Below are 15,963 nucleotides of genomic sequence, written 5' to 3'. Positions count from 1 at the left end.
TGGTGCCGCCAAACGTAGCTGCAAAAAATTAAATAATTGTTTGTGTATTTAATATAAATATAAATCGCAATTATTGTTTTTTGTAAAATACACACAAAATATATTCATTTTTAAACAAGAAACAAACGAAAAACAAAAACAAAAACAAAAAAACCACTGCAAGTTGCCTCAAATCAAAAAACAAAAAGACAAACAAATAACTGAATTTAAAATAGTGAATAAATAATAAAACAAAAAATAGCTACATACTACAACAACAACAAACTACAAAGAAACAATAGCAACAAAAACCGCAACCACAAGTACCTGCAATAATTAAATAGTATAAAGCGAATACAAAAAAACAAAAAAACAAAAACAAAAACAAAAAAACTAAAATACAAAAGCATTTAATTTTTTAAAACAACAAGAAGAAGAACAACAAAAAGACGGCGTGAAGCCGGCTGCAAGTTTTTTGCCAAGTTTTTTGTAAATAATTTTATTAAATTTATAAATACAAAAGGCAAAAAAACAGAAAAACAGTTGGCTGCCACGCCCCCTCTTCCCACACAGATGTGCGTTATTTTGTTTTAATGCAGAATCTTTCATTTATTACCAGAACATTTTTGGGCTTCTCAAAATTCACACACGCACAGCAAACTTTTTGGCCAAAATCAACTGCAAATGCAAAAGAAATTTTATTTATATCATTTTTTATTTTGTTCAACAACAATAAATAATTAAAACAATTGGTAAATTGGGTGCCTATAAAAAATATATAAATTAAACAACTATTAGTAAAATTTTATAAACAAAATAAAAATAACAAAATGCTTATATATTTAAATAAAGAACGAAAGTAAAAAATATAATTATAGCAAAAAAAAAAAAAACAAAAACAAAAATTGAGAAAGGAACTTGTTGAAAGTTAAATGCAAACAAAATGAAAACCACTCAAAAACGTTCTCAACAAACTTTGGTAAAGAAAAGCAACAAACAAACAAAGAAGCAACAACAAAAATTACAGCAAAATGTAAACAAACAAAAATTCGAAATCAAAAACTTTTGGCACACCTTTGGAAAACATTTTTCAAGAAACAACATTTTTTTTTTTGTTTTCATTTTCCCCCTAAAACCAAAATCAACAACCCAAAAATCCAGACAAAAAATGACAAAAACAAGAAGTAAATTTCGTAAATTCAAAATTCTGTTTTTCGGCTCTATATAATTTTTGTAAACAAAATGCTGTAAAAAAAAAATATTAATTGATAATTCTTGTTGTAAGCAAAAATTGAATTGCCAACGCCTTCTTATATATGAGAGGGCGTGCCCAGGCACTGTAAATAATGGAAAAAAAAATACAAAAAACACATACACACACACACAAACACACACACACAGCTTATGAATTAAGGCTCAGATGTAAAATGATATATTGGCATATTGAATGCCTAATCTTATGTATATATATATACATATATATACATATATGTATATGTATATGTATATGTATATTAAGCGCATATGTAGGAACACTTAGGCTCGCCAAAAGTTGCTTGCATGTAGATTTTTTCTTTTAGTTTTTCCTAACACTTTCTCTCTTTAAGTTGACACAATAGTGCAAGATTTTCGTTTACATATAACTACAGGGTGATACACACACACACATACACACACACACACAACATACACACACACACAGACACACACACACACAATTACAATAGTTGAAGAAGCAAATACACTCAAATAGTATTCAGATAACGGAATAGCCAAATGTTAAAGTATATGAAATATCTAGTTACATACATACAACTATATATATCAAATGTTAATACACAATATACACCCACACACACCCACACACACACATGTACACGCACACTTCGAATGGCTTCCCATATCCGCATAGATATCGGCCATTTTGAACCGTTACATTTTCTTTGTGTAGTTCTTACGTAAATGTACCCAAAAGCCCAGTTTGTTCTGTGATGTGCAGCGCTCGAACCACGTTTGACGCTGCAAAGATTTTTGTTTTCTACATATTTTTTTTAATATATAGTTCTTCGACCCTTGCTTCCTAACTCCTTAACAACTCGAACTCGAAAACACAAGAAAACACAAACTAAAATGAAGAAATATAATTGCAATAACTTACTTTAAAAACAAAAAACAAAAAAAACAAAAAACAAAACTAAATACTACAACAAACATAATAATAATTAATGTCTATGCACATATATATATTTTGTTGCTCCCATGGTCCCGTTCCCATCCTCCCCCCCCCCCTCCCCCATCGCTCAAAAAGCTACCTGGCCACGCCCCCATCCTCCCAGTTGATTGCAGCAACGCCTTTGCCGCAGCAACGTTCTCTGGAGTCTGAATTACATATTATTTTTAAGTACGTTGCTGTCGGCGTTGGCGTTCTTTCGGCTGCAAGTGGGCGTGGCAGCTGCGAACGCGTAATTGCTTTACAATTATGTTACAAATAATTATTACTAATAATTTGTCGTCAAAATATGCTTAGGATTTTGTTTTATAGCACTTAGTTTTATATATATATATATATATATATATATATATATATATATATGTATGTTTAGACTTATGTACCATATTGTATATGTACGTATGTAAATCAAACTCAGGAACTCATATACCTCAGAATGGAAACTACCTCTTTGTTTTTTTTTTTTATGGTTTGGCAAACAGCAGACAAACAATATGAAGAAAGAAAAAAAAACAACCAATCTAATTTGAAGATGCTAAAAAAAAAACAGCTTTAGTTCTTAGTCATGTATTTTTTATTGTTTAGTTTTTATATGATTTAAATCCTATCACGTAATTATTATACTAATCGTACGTAATATGCAAAAGACACACACAAAACAATAGCAACAATTACAACAAAGCAAATAGCAATAAAATATCGAACTGCAATAGTTAACTGAACTACCTCAATGGGCCCCAATAGACTGCGCATATTGCAAAAAATATCTTAAAATCTAAAAAATATACAGAAAACCTCAACAACAACAACAACAAACGAAAAAACTTAAAAACTATACAATTTTCTTTTTTAGTTTTCATTGTAAAATGGTGACACACAGACTATACACACACTTACACCTATACACACACACACACACACACACCTCCACACCTTTTGGCTTTTCATTTCGAAATATTTACAAAAACACTCGAGTAACAAAATTAATTTGCATCACACTTTTTGGCTTTAGAATAAAATAACAACAACAAAAAAAAAAACAAACCTACAAAATTTGAATGTAAAAAAATTACAACAACAACAACAACTTTGGCAAACAAGAAATGTTTTTTTTTTTGTATAGGTTTTTGTAAATATGCGCTAAATTAAACACGAAATTTCAACAAATACACGAAAATAAGAACATTTAATGTAAAGTTACAATCTTTGGCTATATAACTAACTATAACTAATTTAAAAAAAATTTTACTTTGTATGTATATGTGTAGAGGCAAGTAAGAAAGAAAAATGTGTATACATAATTTTCGGCAAAGCAACTAAATGAGGCAAAAACAAACAAAAACAAAAAAAAAAAACAACACAAAACATTACATTATATGAACTAAATATGTAAAACTACAATAACAAACAAAATACAAAGAAATTATTTTAAGGCTATAAAAATTATGAGAACTTAAAATTAACGAAAAAAAAAAAAACCAACACAAACGCTAAATAACGGTATACTTTTGCTAGAGCTACGCGTAACTGTCCAAAGAATTTTGTTGACAGCCACACAGAAAACAAAAAAAAAAAAAACAAAAACAAAAAAGAAAAAGAAAATTTAATTAAATTCAATTCAAAGCGAAACCCAATGGTTATAAAAATTAAAAATATGTAAAACTAAAATACAAACTTTAAATACAAAAAAATCTTTCTTAAAGAAATTTTGCATACATAAAAGCAAAAACTAAGCATATAAACCATTTTAGGCTTAAAATTTCGGCTTAAATTTAACAACAACAAAAAATTGCAAAAAAAAAAATGAAAATCGTAAAAAACAAGATATTTTTATGTAAAACTTAACGCAAAAACAAAAACAATTAGGCACTCGCAGAACATAAAATATAATGAAAAAAACAAAAAACAAAAACAAAAAAACAATTACCAGATATTTGCATAAATATTTATTTAGAGCGAAAAACGTAAAGTAAACATTAAGTTTTAGGCCAACTTTCGACAAAAGCGGCCTAAAATAATTTCTTTGTAAAAATGTAAGTGACAAAAATGCATAAATTAAAAACTAAATTTAACAAGAACACAAAAACACAAAAATGTCGCCATTTTGCATTTAGAGCGTTAAAAGTTGAAACAACAATCACAACAACAACAAAAGGCAAGCACCGAAAAAAAAAGATAAAAAATGTGTTGTGAAAAAAAGAAACCGTAAACTTTTAATGTACATACATACAACTAATTTAATACATAAATACAAATTAAACTAAAAATACTTGTGTATGTACTATAAATATATATATATATATATATATATATATATATATATATATATATATATATATATGTATATATATTTTGTGTTTATAACATTTTAAATGCTGTACAATTGTTTAATTTTATTTCATTTAATTTCCCCTTATTTTTCGTTGTATAAATTAATTTGTAAGCATGAGAAGTTTTCGATAAAACCAAAACGAAAAATTGTAATACTTGAATATGTGTAATGTGCACAGGTACAAAGAGCTACATTTAAAATATTAAAATAAAATACAAACCTATGCTAAAAACTGACAAAAAACAAAGTCAACAAAAAAAAAAAAAAAAAAAAAAAACGAAAGCAAAATGAAAATTGAAATAAAGTTCGTTGTATAAAGAAAAACGCGCGATGTAAGTAATTTTTGTTATATATTTTTGTTAGTACTTGTTTTCTATTAATATTTAGTTGAATATCATAAAGATGAAACAGAAAAAATACAACAACAACAACAACAAGCCAATTGTACTTATCCAGGCAACACACAACCTTTTTTACTTTCCATTTTTTCAAGTACACTCAAAAAAAAAAAAAAAAAATGAATTCAGCCACAAGCTAGTCACAGGACATTGACTAAAAGTAAAGGCGTTAATTTCGTTTTTGGTTTGGTTTACCTCCTGTGTATTTATTTCTTCTGCACAAAATCTTATCTAAGTTATTTGAAATAACTATAAAATGAAATATCAAGAAGAAGAACAAGAAGAAGAAGAAGCAACAGAAATGAAATTAATTTTAAGTGAAAATGTATGTGAAATATATTCTATATTATTTTGTAACATTATGTTTTATGTTGTACAATTATAATTTGCTAATTCAGCACGCAAATTGGCTTGTTTACCTCTTTTTAATTTGTAACGTTTATGTTTAAAAAAGAAACTAAATTTATTATATATACACACAATATATATATATATAAACATATATATACAATATATATACGCTAAATTAATGCAACTAAATAAATGTTAAAAACCAAAAAAAAAAAAAACACGACAAATTTGACGAATTGGCAATTTTTTATTGGTATCACGTATTTTTTCTTTGTTTAATGAAATAAAACAAAATTTATGAATTATTATTTTTGCAGTTATTTTAGCACGCGGACAACAGCAATTTAGTTTGTATATATGTATCTAAACCACATTAAAAACAAATCACACATCTATGTGAAGGCAAATACATATACTACAATTTAAAAAAAAAGAAAAGAAAACACAAACCACAAAGTTAATAACAGCAAAAAAAAAAAAACATAAGAGCAAAATGTGTTTAGGCCTAAGCGACTTTACAGTTCAGTTCAGCGTTATATCTATATATGTATATGGCAAAATATTAGGCTTAGACCACATAAAATCGGTGTTTGTACTCAACTCCTCCCTCCTCTCTATGAATGTGTAAATCAAGTTGTTGTAAAATTGTCTAAATGGAAATCGAAGAAATCGAAGCGAGTACAAATTAAATTTAATCTATGTGCGTATTTAATATTTGATTTTTATCTATTTTTCTGTACTTTAATGGTTTTCTTTATGTCTTCATTTGTAATTAAATTAAATGTAGGTCACACATAAAAAAAAAAACATAAAACGAAAAAAAAATTATGTAAAAAAAAAACAATTAAGGCAAATGCATACAAAACACTTTTGGAACAATGACAAGTACAAAATTTCAGGTAATACAAAATTTAGCAGTTAAATTTTAAATTAACAAATATATTATGAAAATACGTACAAATTTTTCGGCATAAAGGATAAAGTGAAAACAAAACAAAAAAAAAATACAAGTTAAGAGACAACTGCCAAATATTTGGCAATTGGTGTGACTTTTAGGACGGTTCAGTTGAAAAGCGAAATGGAATTATTTCAAACTATAATTTGATTAGTTTTTCATTTTGAAAAGAAAAATGCAACAAAACTTGAGTTACACAGACAACAACAAAGAATAGTAAACAATATTTTGACTATGTGCTGAACTGCAAAGTGTGCAAAATTGAAAATAAACCAAGAAAAATTTTATATTTTCAACCGTTTTTTTAACGAATGCAGAAATATGCAGTGCAAAGAAGAAGACGAAGAAGAAGAAGAAGTCCACATAAAATAATAAATTATGCAAATAAACTCTAAATACTTATATGGTGTGTACATATACATATGTATAATAAAGGCAAGCATAAATACATAGTTTTAAAGAAAAATCCGTTTGGAGCAAACTCAGGGCATTATCAAGACTCACGACGATGTATACATGCATTTAATACAAAACTAAAATATTTAAAAAAAAAAAAACATTTTTTCGATATGTATTACAACAAATGAAAATAAAAAATAAAAAAACAAAAAAAATGACGAAGACGATGACGAATACGAAGCAAGTGTAATAATCATGCAAAACGATTATGAACAACTCAGGAATTAAATATTAAATGAAATATTTTTAAAAATCAATGAACAAAGAAAACGACGGTCAAGTCAACATTTTCAAAAGTTGTGCAATATTCTTAAAGTTTTCTAAATACGTAATAGTATTAATCAATCTAATAACATGAGATAATACGAAATGAAAAATGAAAAAAGGAATGAAGATAAATCTAATGAGTGTTCATAAAAGAAATGGAGAAAAATGAAAGTAAGGCATGGGATTAGGCTGGGTAGAGTATGGTGAGTTTTTGAAGCACATGACGACTTAGCATATAGTACATACACACATACATAAATACATAAATACATACATAAATACATACATACATACATGCATACTTACACATAAGAATGCACTTGTTTATCATTAACTGATTTGATGGATTTTTATGTTATTACCAACCCAGAAAACACAATTACAACAACAACTATCACAACAAACAACTAAAACAACAAGCAACACATACACACACACACAGACACACGCATACACAAAGCGACAAGCGAAAATAGTGAAATAAATAGCTAAATGAAAATGAGTTTATATAAAGAAGGAAAACATAAAACTGTGATTACATTTGATTGTCGATGCGTTGATAAGAAAATGTTGCATAATTAATGATTGGTTGAAATACGAATACGAAATGAAAAAAAATATGAGAAATTAAAAATGAGAAACTTATTTAAACAGCTTTTGATTTCTTTTTCTATGTATGAAGACGAGTATTGGCAAAATGTCTATGAATGCGTAATGCGTAACTAAATAAATATTTAATTAGCCGAAATATTAAACTTCAAAAGATTTACTAAGAATAAAGAAAAAAACAAAAAACAAAATACAAATTATAATTACTTATTAAATTGATTTGACAATTAGAAAATAATGAAAGTCATATGCAAATTATTTTTCAGACTTTTTTTCATTTTGCAATAACTCTTAACAATTTACGATTACTATTTAAAGAAAAGAAAAAAAAACATCATATTTAGTTCACATTTCACTGAACACTTTCTGTATGTAGTGCACTTTAGTTAAAAATTAAAGTCTGAGATTTTACATTTATATGGTCAAAGTATACACCTAATTAAAAATATAAAAAAAAAACTTAAAAAAAAAACAACAAAAAAAATATTAAAAAATTGACTAAGTTTATGATTATTAAACTACTTATGAAACAGACAGAGAAGCACACACACACTCACACACATTCACACATTTGTATTTGGCTATATACTATAAATGTATGAAAGAAAAAAAAACGAAATTAAAAAAGTGTGTAAGAAAAATAGGGAAAGAAGGGAAAAGAAATGAATCTAAAACTGTATTTTCACTCTGTGCGTATGATTTCTATATATCTGGTATATGTGCAAGCGAGAAATTTAAGTAAACAGCTTAAATATATTTTTAATGACAATTCGGATTAAAAATTTACGATTATGGCATAAACTTTTGTGTAAAATATAAAATCTAAGCTATACACAACCAAAAAAAAGACATACAGAAAAAACGCATTGTAACAAAAACTCACACAGCATGGAAAATGGGGAAACAGATATTGAGCATAAGAAGTATATGAACGAAAAATCTAAATTCAATAAACTTGTTGCTAAAAATATAATACAAAAAAAAAACCAGTAGTTTTATTTAAATTTTAAATAGCAAATGCGTGACAATTCAAGAAACCGCAATGCCAATAGCGGACTGGCATAGATATCGATACTTGCGATATGCAACTATCGATAGAGTACTCGTCCCACCTATTTTACAACAGCTGATTGCTTGTGCACGAGAAATGTGAATGGTCAGACGCCATTGTGTTACGTGCTGACGAATCGAGTAAGAGCAAATTGTTGTTAACTATAGTTGTTTGTTGTTTTAATTCGTCAATTACGGATCAACGACACTTTATAGCTCTTCCTAAATACCGATTCGGAAACAACTTAAATACACACATTAATCTGTAAGCCATACAACACTGAGCACAACCAGCCAAAAGCAAAAAAACAGTCACAGTTAACAAAATGGTGAGTAATACAAAAGATATGAAAATAAGCCACCGAAAAGAAGAAAGAAAAAAAAAACAAGTTATTTTTGGCTGCCGCCCTAAGTGACGCAGGTGCAACAAATTATTGAGTGTCGAATGCCGAAAGTATTTCAATACTGCCACATTGGGTCGGGTTGTTGAGTTGTTGTTGTTGGCCTGTGACCTAAAACGATGCCCATATATGGAAGTCGTCGTGGCGTGCCGGCTGTGTTGCTTTGTGGTGGGGTGTGGAAGACAGGCGAAGAGTCGGGGTCACTTATCAGGCAGAGCCGTGAAATGACTCAAACTCAATGCGGGAATCTAAATCATAAGATAAACCATTTTCTATTTGCTGCTTACAGTCGGAAATGCAAATGGATTGTGCGCTGGATCTGATGAGACGGCTGCCGCCTCAGCAGATTGAGAGGAATCTAATTGATTTGATTGATCTGGCGCCCGATTTGTGTGAGGATCTATTGTCGTCGGTGGACCAGCCGCTGAAGATAGCCAAAGACAGGGAGCATGGCAAAGATTATTTGCTGTGCGATTATAATCGCGATGGCGACTCATACCGTTCGCCCTGGTCCAACACCTACTATCCAGCGCTGGAAGATGGCCAAATGCCATCGGAGCGTCTGCGCAAACTGGAGATCGAGGCGAACTATGCATTCGATCAGTATCGCGAGATGTACTATGAGGGCGGCGTCTCCTCGGTATATCTATGGGATTTGGATCATGGTTTCGCCGCTGTGATACTCATCAAAAAAGCCGGCGATGGCAGTAATAAGATACGCGGCTGCTGGGACTCCATACACGTGGTGGAGGTGCAGGAGAAGACAACGGGACGTACGGCACACTACAAGCTCACGTCGACGGCGATGCTGTGGCTGCAGACAAACAAACAGGGCTCGGGCACAATGAATTTGGGCGGTTCGTTGACCCGGCAAACGGAGCAGGACGCGAATGTGAGCGAATCATCGCCGCATATCGCAAACATTGGCAAAATGGTCGAGGAGATGGAGAACAAAATACGCAATACACTGAATGCCATTTACTTTGGCAAGACCAAGGATATTGTGAATGGATTGCGCAGCACACAGTCGCTGGCCGATCAGCGCGACCAGGCGGCCATGAAACAGGATCTGGCTGCGGCAATATTGAGGCGCAATGTTAAACCCGAATCGAACTGAGCAATTGGCGCTAATGGCGTTTATAGGGACAGTAATCGAATTGGCCGCGTAATTCAATTTCATTATATGCGAAAATAAGCAACTTACCAAGTAATTACAATGCGCATTTCTAGGCATTAAATTTGTTAACGATACGACAAAATAGACAAAAACTTGTTAAATGAAAAAAGAAAACAAAAAAAATGAAAAAAAAAAACAGAAACAGAAACGTATTAATGTAAATTGATTGCCCATATTTCAACTACACCTGCCCCTCGCCTTGTTGCAATTTACAAATACATAGAAAGCATTAAAGTCCACTTACAAATGTCGCGCCAGCTCCTCCGACGCCTTTTAGACAGTATATTTTAAGTATTTGTATCTGTATAATGCATACAACATCATTTTTGTGTATCGGAAAGGTGATGCAAAACATTCGCATTTCGTTTTGCACGTTTCTTTTTTTTACGATTCGATTCGATTGGTTTTGCATATTAATTTTTCTTTTTTGGGAAACGTTTGCAGCTCGTTCGAGAAAATAAATAATGTGTTTATATATATAAATAAATAATGTATGTATGTTTGTGTATTCTAACAATAAGAAGCTCGAAGCATAAATTTTACATTATGTACTTTTACTGAAACGCTCTGTATTATGTGAAAAATACACATTACGTACCGATCAGCGAAAATCTTGTTGAATTATTTACCTGGTAACACGATAAAAATGATATGATAAAGCACCGATTGCAACCATATCTTATCATATCATAGTGATCTCATCCTTAACTTCCGTTCGATTTCTTCAAAAGACAAAGAAATTGGATCTCTTTTTTTTCTTTTTGTTTGGTTTGGTATGGCTGTTTGTTTATTTTCATGAAAAAATCGCAAACTACCCTACGAGTTACAATGTATTTCGTCATTAAATATGATAAGATGTGTGGCCTTATATCAAATACATGAATACAAATGTATTTGACTTCATTTTTTTGTTTGTTTTTTTTTTTCAGTTATCTTTAAATCGAATTGAAACTTTTTCCTGTTATGCGTTTCGTTCATATTTGTTTTATCATGATTATTACAGATAATATATATATATTTATATATGCATATATTATATATATAAATATATATACATATATATATATATAAAGTGTATTAACGACTATATACAAAAAACGCGACAACATTGATAAGAACACTCGAGTGTTTTGTGTGTGCGTGAATGTTAGAAGTATATAGAAATGTGAAGAAATTTTGGGTTTTTAGTTTCATAATTAGCGCGTTAGATATCTACAACTTAAGCTAGTGATTACAAATAAATTAGATTTATTTAGGAGGTCGAAAATTAAAATAGTTTACGATTACATACAATATTTTACATGGGCTGTTTGAAAATCGCGTTTTTACTGACTGATTGGACGTGGACGTGGATGTAAGCGATAAACATATATGGATAGCATTTAAGAGACAGAATGAGGGAGATGCAGTAGAAGAGTTGTCCAGCAATTAATGCCCTTCTGCCGACAATTAGTGCGTTCAATAATTCAGTTATAAATAATAGTGTGCAACACAGTAATGTGAAAGTCTCTTAGGTACACCGCCACCGAGGCCAGCAGCTTATTGCATTTTGGAGACTTCAAACTTGGTATTGATGATCTCCTCGTCAGAATCGAGCACTGGCAGCGCTGGATCACCCATCGCCGATGGTATATTCTCCTCCACCCAACGCAAATCATCCTCTTCCGTTGTGGTTGCCCCACGCGCATTCGCTGGTGGTCGTGCGGTGCCATTTTGATGTGCACCGCGCATTTTAATGCCATACGCATCCGCCACGAACTGTTCCTCCTCATCTGAATGTAATGATTAGATTGTCAATTAATTTGTCAAGACATGAATAGATATTTTTGAATTCGCTTTACCCTCATCGTCCTCATCCTCGGGCGCATCCAGGAGTGGCGTAAACGCATAACGCTGATTGTTGTTTGTGGGCCGCCACAGTATCATAATGACCAGCAGCAACACAGAGAACAATATATGCCAGAAAGCCGTGTCCAACCAGATGTCGCGCCAGCCCTAATGATCGACATGTAAAACGATGTTAGAACTTAATACTTAATGTGTATATGGAATATACGGTCGTAAAAACTTACGGGCGTGCAGTTTTCGGTTCTACGCAAACGCAACGCAAACAACATGAAGATTACGGAAGCGATGACGGCGAATATCAGCGTATTGGTAAAATGTCGATACAGCGATAGCTTAACCATATTTCTAAACGAACCAAAAATTTAATATGCCAAGTGGATATATATTTTAGGGCATTTACCTGCGCAGACGCAACGTGCGTGTGGTTTGCACCAGCGACGTGAAAATGCCCCAACAAATGCCCGTATCGAGGACGGCCAATGGAATGGTGGCCACCAGCAGCTCACTGCGATCACTCTTATCCTTGGTAATGCGCAAATAGCTCTCCACGCAGGCCAACAAAAAGTATAAAGCGCCCACGCCCACAACGCGATGCAGCATGGGTCCCAAGCGAGGCCTATCATACGGAAAAATGATTAGATATAAAGTACATATAAAAGTACTTAACATAATATTTCATATATCTAATCTGCTAAAATTCAATTTCCTCAGGTTCAAATACTGTCGAAATATTTCTTATCTTTTAGTTTGAAGTTTCATTTTTGCTTGAATTTCTTTGTGTCGACTGACTTTGGTTGCAGTTAAGTAAATAAATAAGAAAGCAAATAAACGATATGAATAATATTTACTTGACAATGCCAAAGCCCAGGCTCATGATGATGACCAGCATGCGGGCCAGAGTACGCTTGGCACACGATACAAATTCAGCAACGAGTTCGGCATGCTGAACCGGATAGCCCGTATTGGCCACCGTATGATACTCGGCATAGAAGAAGGCCTTCTCGAGCATGCCCAGCAATATGACGCCGCCGATCCAGAATTGTATGCGCAACAAATCGCGCCATTGGGCAAACGATACAAATAGCCAAATTATACCAAAAATCACATAGACAACGCACATGGTCAAATAGAACTGCAAAAAATTATGACAGCGTTAACAACAGATATATAAAGGGCTACTCGTCATGATTTACCGGCAAGAATGGCCAATCTATAGCCGATATATAGCCATGCGGTCCCAGAAATTCAATGTGTACCGTTGCCCGAAAGGCGGGCGGAGACGTCGCTGTTATGTACGTAAGTATGGTCAGTTCCAGCTCATAGATGCCATCCTCATCAATATTAGCAATCGCTTTGGGTATCGCCTATAAAACGCAAGATAATTATAAATTTGCTTATGATTTATCAGCTTGAATCACTATAAAATAGATAAGGCATATTAATCAAATGTTGGCGAGGGTAAATTTTACCACAACACAATAAAAAGACCTGTTTTCTCTTAATTCACTGGTTTGCCTAACATTTTATCAACAATTCCCAGACTTCCGTAACAAAATGGATCGCACACATAGCTATAAACTACGATAAGTGAAATGCTTGATAAGGCCAAAGTGTTTGCTTTAGGTGCGGTTATTACTGAGTCACACTTTTGAAATTGATGTATATTTATATAGATATATGTTCGTAAATTTACCGAAAGCGGATTCTGGCTCTGCTTCAAGGGATGCACATCCTTTGGCTGCTCAGTGTTGTCCTGCAGGACAACGAGATGCGTACATGTGGCATTGCTAACCGTTGATTTAATGAGTTGACTAGCATTTTGCAGCAGATTCGGATTGTCGCTGAGCAGCTAAAAGAGAACGCAAATATTTTTGAATACAATGAAACACAATTCATTTGCGTTACTCACAAAACGTCCCTCGTAGAGGCATGGATGTTTGGTCAGCTTAAAGTTGATGGTAAGCGGAACTTCCGTCTCAGACGTGCACTCAACTGATTGGTTGAAGGGGGAGTGAAGGGAGTATGGGGAGGGTAATATTTTCATTTATTGCGAATTGGTAACACGTATTGCATTTGCAATACTCACGTTTAATGTAGATCTTTGTTTTGGCCAGCAGCGGACGCTGCTCGATAATCGAATGCTGATCCTATAATAACACAAGTAGAGCATATTAGTTTTTGATTAAAGTTTTGTTGTTTTGCTTGCTTTTTACTTGATCTATAACAATGTCTATGATGCCAGGATCTGATTTGCCGGCCGCCAGAGTGGCAAAAAGTGAAATAAACGCCAACGCAACTGTAAAATGTGTCGACATTATGAATACGTCACGGAAATCACTTAAATAAATATTATTTATTTATTTTCTATGTTTCTGGCTACGCGTTAGAACAATACTACAAGTTATCGGTCATCGATTTATCGATGGTTTTTGTATGTGCTCAGTCGAAGCTGCTGCCGGTTTTTCAACATAATGCATATTCAGATAACCAAATGCATTATTAAACCGGCGATCCTCAATCGCAGGTTTGTTAATAGGAATTAAGGAAAATAGAGCAATATTTTATTAATGTTTATTTGAAAATATTAAGTTATAGTTGGTAAACAGCTGTTCCCAATTGCAAGAACAGTATCACTTTAAATATTCGGTTAACATCACTGTTAACCAATATTCGCTCGCTGTGAATGGCAATTTATCGCGAAGCGAACCAATCTCAATCTTTCATTTCGGCAGCTTGCTTTATTATTTTTAATTAAGCTTTTTAAATAACGAAATAGCAGCTGAATAATACGTGTTGACTGGTACAAAGCTAGTGAGCATCTAATAGAATTAATTTTAAGCGCCATTTCCTTAAATTTAGACGCGCGCTGTTAATGAAATGTTAGCGTTTTTGGGGTGCCCACATGTGTAGCTGTTAAGCATGTTCACTTGAGTAACATCCGAACAAGAAGAGGAGCAAGAACAACAAATGCTTTTATATTTGCAATAAAACCATGGTAAATGTTATGAAAGGAGTGCTTGTCGAATGGTAAGTAAGCCAATAAATAAATAAATCGCCCACACTTCACAAATATTCTCCTTAGTGATCCGGCTATGAAACAATTTTTACTACATTTGGATGAGAAGCTGGCGTTGGGTCGAAAATTCATCATTCAAGATTTGGACGAGAGTCATCTATTCATTTCCACGGACATTGTTGAAGTGCTGCAGGCGCGTGTCGACGAGTTAATGGATCGCATCAGCTTTCCATTGCACGAGAAGGACGCCTAAGCAACAACAAAAAACCAAACAACAAAATACAAAAGTTCTACAAGCAAAATTATGACGGGTCGCGAATCGCATAGGATCAAGGATGCGGAAAAGAAACGTGTCCTGGATGAAGCGGCACGCAAGCGACGCGCACGCAAAGCTCTCGAAGCTTTGGAGCAGGACAACTTTCAAGATGATCCTCATGCGGATCTAGTGATGTCGAAAAAGTTACCCAAATTCCAGGAGAGCATCAAGAACGGCAAAGAGAAGAAGGGCAAACGCAAAGGAGCCGAATACTTTCGCGCTAAATATCGCAAAAATTTCCAGCAACTGCTCGAGGAGGATAAGCAGAGGCCGAATTATGAAAGTGCCGCTGCGCCGCCGCCAAAGAAACCCGTTCGCCATTTCTGTGCCGTCTGTGGTAACTTTTCGCAATATTCGTGCACCGCATGTGGAACGCGATATTGCCGCGTGCGCTGCCTGCGCACCCATCAAGACACACGTTGCCTCAAGTGGACCGCCTGATTTGTTTGTAGAGCCCCATTCCTCCATATCCAATACAAATACATGCAATAAAACCAAAATTTGAAAACTGTTATCGATATTCAAAAGCTATTTTGTCAATGCGGATAAGTAAAAGCCTGCTGTTGCGATTAATA

The 15,963-nt window shown here is 33.0% G+C and overlaps 4 protein-coding genes across 4 annotated transcripts; 3 read left to right on the top strand and 1 right to left on the bottom strand.

Annotated features, from left to right (window-relative positions):
• Nucleotides 1-8,708: 8,708 nt before the first annotated feature.
• On the top strand, nt 8,709-10,819 carry LOC6562354 (F-actin-capping protein subunit beta). The gene is made up of 2 exons (XM_001988873.2): nt 8,709-8,959; nt 9,321-10,819. Exons 1-2 carry the CDS (start codon nt 8,957-8,959, stop codon nt 10,146-10,148), a joined length of 831 nt encoding a protein of 276 aa, XP_001988909.1. The 5' UTR covers nt 8,709-8,956; the 3' UTR covers nt 10,149-10,819.
• A 620-nt stretch (nt 10,820-11,439) lies between these two features.
• Nucleotides 11,440-14,395, bottom strand: LOC6561903 (transmembrane protein 87A). Its single transcript, XM_001988874.3, has 10 exons — nt 14,270-14,395; nt 14,143-14,203; nt 13,966-14,048; nt 13,750-13,905; nt 13,250-13,420; nt 12,905-13,188; nt 12,457-12,672; nt 12,281-12,401; nt 12,050-12,203; nt 11,440-11,980 (listed from the first exon to the last, which is right to left on the bottom strand). Exons 1-10 carry the CDS (start codon nt 14,369-14,371, stop codon nt 11,748-11,750), a joined length of 1,581 nt encoding a protein of 526 aa, XP_001988910.1. The 5' UTR covers nt 14,372-14,395; the 3' UTR covers nt 11,440-11,747.
• A 595-nt stretch (nt 14,396-14,990) lies between these two features.
• LOC116805248 (general transcription factor IIH subunit 5) lies at nt 14,991-15,902 on the top strand. Its single transcript, XM_032735990.2, has 2 exons — nt 14,991-15,083; nt 15,139-15,902. The coding sequence occupies exons 1-2, from the start codon at nt 15,049-15,051 to the stop codon at nt 15,323-15,325; spliced, it is 222 nt and encodes a 73-aa protein (XP_032591881.1). The 5' UTR covers nt 14,991-15,048; the 3' UTR covers nt 15,326-15,902.
• Nucleotides 15,377-15,902, top strand: LOC6561904 (zinc finger HIT domain-containing protein 1). The gene has a single exon (XM_043214466.1). It carries the CDS (start codon nt 15,377-15,379, stop codon nt 15,827-15,829), a length of 453 nt encoding a protein of 150 aa, XP_043070401.1. The 3' UTR covers nt 15,830-15,902.
• Nucleotides 15,903-15,963: the final 61 nt, after the last annotated feature.

The sequence above is a fragment of the Drosophila grimshawi genome, unplaced genomic scaffold (genome assembly GCF_018153295.1).
Source record: "Drosophila grimshawi isolate 15287-2541.00 unplaced genomic scaffold, ASM1815329v1 contig_1377, whole genome shotgun sequence".
Lineage (NCBI taxonomy): Eukaryota > Metazoa > Arthropoda > Insecta > Diptera > Drosophilidae > Drosophila > Drosophila grimshawi.
Note: the sequence above shows the minus strand (reverse complement) of the source record. Positions and strands in the feature narration are given on the sequence as shown.

Bases quoted from the DNA above. Each gene is read 5' to 3' on its own strand.
- LOC6561903 (XM_001988874.3), bottom strand. From the start codon at position 14,371: ATGTCGACACATTTTACAGTTGCGTTGGCGTTTATTTCACTTTTTGCC. The intron at 13,906-13,965 runs GTGAGTAACGCA...GTTCTCTTTTAG, and splicing joins GCCTCTACGAGGGACGTTTT to CTGCTCAGCGACAATCCGAA. The intron at 12,204-12,280 runs GTAAGTTTTTAC...GTCGATCATTAG, and splicing joins GAACCGAAAACTGCACGCCC to GGCTGGCGCGACATCTGGTT.
- LOC116805248 (XM_032735990.2), top strand. From the start codon at position 15,049: ATGGTAAATGTTATGAAAGGAGTGCTTGTCGAATG. The intron at 15,084-15,138 runs GTAAGTAAGCCA...TATTCTCCTTAG, and splicing joins AAAGGAGTGCTTGTCGAATG to TGATCCGGCTATGAAACAAT.
- LOC6561904 (XM_043214466.1), top strand. From the start codon at position 15,377: ATGACGGGTCGCGAATCGCATAGGATCAAGGATGCGGAAAAGAAACGT.